Raw genomic sequence first — 6,463 nt, 5'->3', positions numbered from 1 at the left:
GAGTCAATGCCCACTGTGGTCATGGGAAGACCCTACTGATTGCTTTGGGCTTCATTTCAGGCCTCTTTTGTAAAATACTAAGCTATTTTATTAACTGAAGAAGTGATGACAAAATTAAATTTACTGCATTCTGAAAACAGACAAGAGAAACATATCCTCTCTCACCTAAATCAGTAAAAAAAGGGTGCACTGAACTGCATAACACACATATGATAATGAAAAGTGGATGCCACAGAGGACCTGACACATCGCTCTGCAAAAGCCCATTTTTGCTCCTCAAGCAAAGTATGAAATAAAATATAAACTAAAAATGTGGACCTGAAACACTAACATTGGGATGTTTTTCTGTCGGCATTTTATGTAATAGCAGTGTCCATTTTCCACTGTGCACAGATAAAAAAATAAGAGTTGAATCTAAATTTCAGCAGCCTTTTTTTGGAGGAAAAAAATCAGGTTATGTGTTCTTAAGCCAGTTTCTGAAAGGCATAGACCTTTACCAGTGCTTTACCAGTACGTTTTGGATAAATCTGCAAAAAGCTTACACGTTAAACTGTAATCTTTGCTAAATGTGCTCTTCATACTCTTGCACAATAGGAAGAACGTATTATTACTGTTGGCATTCATCAGGGAACAGACTGAAAAGACAGCTGAACAAGTACATCAGTTTTTACATGCACGAATATATTTTTATGTCATCCACTTTAAAAAGAAAAAGAAAATTGTTGGTAGTCACAAACCAAAACTATCTCTTGATGTTTATTTGCTCAGTACCCTGACATTTTAATAATCCTGATAAGTATGCCAGTGTTTAAACAAAGAATCAAATATTACTGCAAATACATACAGGCATGGCATTGTTAAGGGTGTTGTTGTAGACACAGGCTCTCAGTGAGTAATCCAGCATGCAATTTTCAAACAGCTGCAGTGATTCTGCCACTTTTTCATGAAAATCTTCTGCAGATTTATTAGCACTTGCAAAGTAGAGATAATCAGAGTACAATCTGTGAATGAAATACATGAGTAAATGACAACATTAAAGATGCCTTTGCATGATAATGAAAATTAGTCACATTAATAGAAAAAGAGAGGGTATGACTATAACATTTACTATTTTCAGCCTGTTTGAAATCGCACTGAAGTCAATAGCAGCCTTTCTATGGACTTTAATGAGTTTTGGCTCAGACACTGAGGATCCAATCCTGAGAGTTGCTGAACATCTTCCACGCTCATTAAAGTCTGCATCCCCCAGGATCAGGCTTTATTCTCATAACTGAGAATAAAGTTCTCACCCCTTCTCTGCCCTGCCTCCCAAGACAAACTTTTGAACCATGTCTATATATTTTGTATAAATTACATTTCTGTTATAATAATGCTTATAAGCCCCAAACAGATTTTAGGATAACTTTGTGCTAGGCTCCTAACATAGGAGCCAATCCCTGTCTTTAAATAGACAAGGATGGACAAAGAGTGAGAGGGAAGACAGAGGAACAGAAAGTGATTTTTCTAAGATCACCTAATTGGGCAGTAGCAGAGCTGGGAAGAGAACCCAGGTTGTCTGAGTCCTATTCAAGAGGTCCATCCCCTCTTCCATGCTGTTTTTTATGTAAAGTTTCTGATTTGAGGCCTTGTTTTAAAACATTATTATAACAACCTTGCTGAAGTAAAAACAACACAGTGAACTGTATTATGCCATAATATCAGCTTTAGCCATCCTTATCCAAGTGCCTCTCATTCATTTCAATAGGAGTGTTACCTGGGCATGGATGACAGGATTTAGGCCCCATACATACATCTGGTGTTAACAGTGTAGATAATCACGTTACACTCTGTTGCTTTGCTGCTGCTAACTAGACACTGCAGCAATTGGAATTTGCACATAGTAATTTTTAATAATGGTAGACGTGGGAATGTATACTCTCATTTCAAATATGAAATATTTGTGCAAATCATTTAAAATGTTTATAGTTGCCTAAATGTTACAAGACAGAGACGATGAAGTCTGGTTTCCTTGGGGAGGGAGGGAAAATGGAAAAATGGAAGATTTACTTTTGCATAACTCCCTGCTTAACTCATCCTGACGTCATGCAGATTCTAAAGAAACGTAAGAGAAATGTCATGAAGGGGCACAGCATAGCATAGTTTGCCATCCCTTGACTGAGGGTCTGTAAGTGATTTTTGCTTGTTTTGGGCTCATGAGTTATATTCAGGGTCCTCATAATTCTGCAGCACTCTTGTCGAGAGTCCTGTTCATTTTGGTGGGTGTCAACACCTAAATCGTGAGTGGCCAAACTGTGAGACATATGTCATAAGTGGCACAGGTGGTCTGTGTGTGTGACATGGCAGACCACAGAGGGGACAGGCATCACAGTGGCAGATAGAGCTGGGAGCAGAAAGCAAAGCAGCGCATCAGGCAGAGAGCATAGGGCAGGACCAGAAAACAAAGCAGCAGATTGGGAAGGGGAAGGAGAACGGAGTGGAACTCAGGGGTTGTACAGGGGTAATTTGTAGCATGCCTGCCGAAAAATTTGGCCCCACTGGCCTTAATAACTGTTCGCCAATACTAATGGGAGTTTCACAGTTGGGCCCTTCACTGGCAATGTCAGGAAGGATTTATATATATGTGGTAATAATAGGCCAGCAAAAGATAACCTTTAGCTCTGTCAGTTTCCAGAGACTCAACTACAGAATCCTGTTTTTTCCCTAATCTTTGTTCACCTCCGAGCCTGCCACCTCTTCTAGGAGACTGCGGAGAACTTCAAGAGAGAAACAGAATTTGTTTCTGAGTACATAAGGCAGCTAGAGATGGCTACTATTATACTTCTGCTCCTTAGCAAAATTTCATATGTACAATGACTTCTTTATGAGATTTATCTGAATAAAGCATGTATGATCAGGTCTGAGTTGTTTCCATCCTCTGTTAACGCAGTAAAATAAAATTGGTTTAAATACATTACTGAAGTTACTACTACTGTAGTTTGTAGCAATATACTGGTGTAACGTACAGAACACAGTCATAGACCCATATAATAATATGAATGTCTTTTTAAAAGCTGCTTTGATATTTCTTCATGGCCACCATCAATTATAAATCACACCCAATAAATATCTGTTTTGTCTATAAGAACTACTGAAGCTTAAGAATATCAGTCTCTGCTACAAAACTATCTTTTTTAAGGGAATCATATAGTTACAAGTTTGGAAACAATCTTAATTATGTTTCACATGCCCATTATTCCAATTCAGGAGAGGAACAGTCAGTTCTCCATTAAAGATATGTGTTGGAAAATTCCGTCACAATAGAAAAGAAAATAATAAGCTTTTAGCAGAAAGGTCTAATTCCCATGCTAAAATGATTCTTGCCAGCTCAATTTCTCTTACTTAGTATAGGGTCTGGGGGAGAGGGGATGGCTCTGTCTACTCTTGCCCATCACAGAGGTGAGGAGGGAAATACCGGCTTACTCCCCACACCTACAGAAGAAACCTGATATGGGAAAAAGATGCAAAGATATTAGAGGTGCATTGATATATCAGCTGCCTATTGGATCAGCACTGATAAAAGAGGTAAATGGCACTATCGACCGTTGGCTTCATTTGGCCGTTACAGCCGATAATGTTTGCCGATAATTATGCCTTCTAACCAGAGCCCTGAACAGCTGAGTTCCCTCTCCCCCATGCGGCTGGGGTCCCCAGATACCTGACTTTCCTCAGAAAATGGGTTTCCCCTTAAAGGCAGGCAGCATTCTAGCCTACAAGGGGTCCTGCTTGGGGCTGCTGGGAGCGAGATGCAGAGGATACTGCATGCATGTGTGCAGCTGCATGCACGCACATGGTCAGGAATACAGCTGGGCAGCATGGAGAGCAGCTGCCTGCAGGTAAGTCTATGGAGGGGAAGGGGCATGAGGAAGGGATGGGGGTGGGGTCAAATTAAGGCCCCCATGGTGAGGGAGTAGGGCAGGGGCTGGGGACACTGCCCAGCCAGGGTGGTGCAAGGGACCTAAGGCCAGGGCAGGGAGTAGGATGGAGCCTTGGGCAGCTCATTCAGGTGTAGGGAGGTTGCTCCCTGCCACTGCACGCACCCCCTGGGAGAGGCATGTGCCACCCCCACAACCCCCAGGTTTTGCATGTGGTGGGTGCAAGCTGCTCACTGTGGGCTTGGAGCAATCCACTCTGCTGCCTTTCCCTCAGGAGCCCTGCACTGGCCGCATGCTCCCTGGCTGCCTGGCAGCAATGAGGGTGGTGAGTTGTGCCTTCCACTGCTGGCAGACAGGGGGCACGTGGTCGGTGCAGGGTTCCCGGGGCAAAGGCAGCAGAGTAGAGAGCTCTGAACCCACAGCAGGCAGCCCGTATCCACCCTTGCCCTGCTCAGCTCTGCTCCACTTAAAAGTGTCCCTGTGCTTAAAAATGTAGCCGCAGCACGTGGAAATAATGCTCATTCAACAACCCCCACTGCCATATTTAAGTGTCAGGACACTGATACATGTGATGCAGGAGGCTGCTGGAATGTGACAAAAAAAGGTTTATTTACGCCTTGCATTTTAAAATAAATCAGTTATTGGATTGGCATCAGTCAATATGATTGGTTAATATTTGGCTATCAGTATCAGCCAAAAAAATCCTTATTGGTGCACCCCTAAAATATATAGGTTATATTTTTCCTTGGGCCTTACAGCCCTGTAGGATTAGGCCAGAGCCTGCCCCTATATAAACCATTTAGTTTAATTTGATTTTAAAAAGGAAAGAGGATTGTGGTAATTGTTTTAAATAACCTGAAGTGGTGTGGAAGGTGCCAACTATGGACATTTGGCTGATGAAATCAGGAAAGGAAATGTATGCACCTCTCAGCCCATATTCACTGATGATAAACAGCCACTAAGTATTTGGCTCTCCCTAATATTTTGCTCTCTGAGGGAACCATCTGTCCTGGTGTATATAGCAGGACTGGCTATGACAGTGAAAAATATAAGAAAAAGATGGGGAGAAGCTGAGGAGCTGACTGAGTTGAGTGAAACGTGGCAGCCATTAAATACCTCCCTTGCAGAAGAGCATGAACATATGAAGGCTGTAACAAGAAGCAAAAAATGAAAATCAGGCTTGCACTGTATGTCTTGGGGGACACAGAATCAGGCCGAGAGCTCTCACCATTTAAGGCATAGGAGGATAACAGACAGTAGAAGTGGGAACCATGCCAGCAGGAAGCATTTTCGGAATGGGTGGGGGCTTCAATTTGGTTTAAAGCTTTTTCTGTTTATTTTTTTAACCTGAAAAAAACCTGCTGACACCTTATGAAAACCATCGTACTTAGACAGATTTCTCTGCTGGGTCTTGCTTAGCTTTTCTGTATATGTTTCCACCTGTTTTTAGATTCTCCCAACATCTGCATGAAAATACAATCTTTGTTAATTACGATTTCAGCTGTGCCAGCTACTTGAAATCATTATCCTCAGTCACAATTCAGTAAGGTGACCACAATGGCGATATTACCAATACCGAGTGTGGAACAAGTCAACCCTGATTTAAGCAGGTGCAACTGCCATCAAAGGCTGCCGGACTGTTTCAGATCTCAGCGGACCTAGACATGGGATGTCACCCTGCTCACGTCAGTGCCGGTTTTCCCAATTACTTCAGTGACTGCAGAATCAGCCCTAAATGCAAAATGACACTGCTGGAGTTGCTAATTCATTGCTGGCCACAGGGTAGGGGGCCACTGTGCTGACAGTTGCCCTATCTGGTTCCCTGGTGGGACTAGGGAATAGTAGGGGAAAAGCCTGAATGCAGGAGCACATTGGTCATACCTTTTATCACAAACCTTCTCTGAACCAACACACTCCAGAACGCCCCCTGCAACAGGGACCCTTCTGATAAGGACCATTTATCCCTTAAATATTCCCTAGGGGAATATACAGCTGCTTTGCTGCACCATGCACTGGCTATGCTGCTGCAAAAGGACTGCAGCACAACTGTAAATCAGATCATTACACTTTATACTATTCCAAGGAGTGTGCTCCACCTGCAGCTCACGAAGCCCAAATTAATGGCCTGCCATCTAACACCATGTGGGGCTCATCCAGATGAGTGTTCATGAACCTCTTGCCCTGCCTCAAACCCTTTGAGACCAGGCAAGAGGCATATGTGGGAATGAAAAAGTGCTCCCCGCACTGCAAACTTGCAGCGTGGGGAGAAAATTAGACCCCTGGATATCCAGGGGTCTAAAAAAACTGAAGTTTAAAAAAGTGGGGCAGGGCACGGTCCCGAACTGTGCCCTGAAGCAACTAGAGGCTGGGTCCTCCACGGAGATGATGTGGCTGCCAAAGCATCTGTATGGTTGGCCCCTCGCCCTAGTGCTGAAACATGTGGCCTGCCCAAGCAGGGCAGGCAGCTGCTTCAGCACCAGAGCTCCTGACCCCCGCCGGCCCTCCGATCACTTTCCTGCCCGGCCCCATCCCCCCACCCCAGCACCCCAACA

At 43.7% G+C, this 6,463-nt stretch overlaps 1 protein-coding gene across 1 annotated transcript in view; it reads right to left on the bottom strand.

Moving 5' to 3' along the window:
- CHST15 (carbohydrate sulfotransferase 15) overlaps positions 1-6,463 on the bottom strand; it is a 78,626-nt gene that overhangs the window by 12,124 nt on the left and 60,039 nt on the right. The window contains exon 6 of the mRNA XM_019556070.1: positions 845-1,001. Coding sequence (XP_019411615.1) covers positions 845-1,001 — 157 coding nt within the window. The remainder of the gene's footprint in view (positions 1-844; positions 1,002-6,463) is intronic.

The sequence above is a fragment of the Crocodylus porosus genome, unplaced genomic scaffold (assembly GCF_001723895.1).
Source record: "Crocodylus porosus isolate Cpor-Errol unplaced genomic scaffold, CroPor_comp1, whole genome shotgun sequence".
In the NCBI taxonomy this organism is placed as follows: Eukaryota; Metazoa; Chordata; order Crocodylia; family Crocodylidae; genus Crocodylus; species Crocodylus porosus.
The sequence above is the reverse complement of the archived record's forward strand: the minus strand, read 5'-3'. Positions and strand labels throughout refer to the sequence as shown.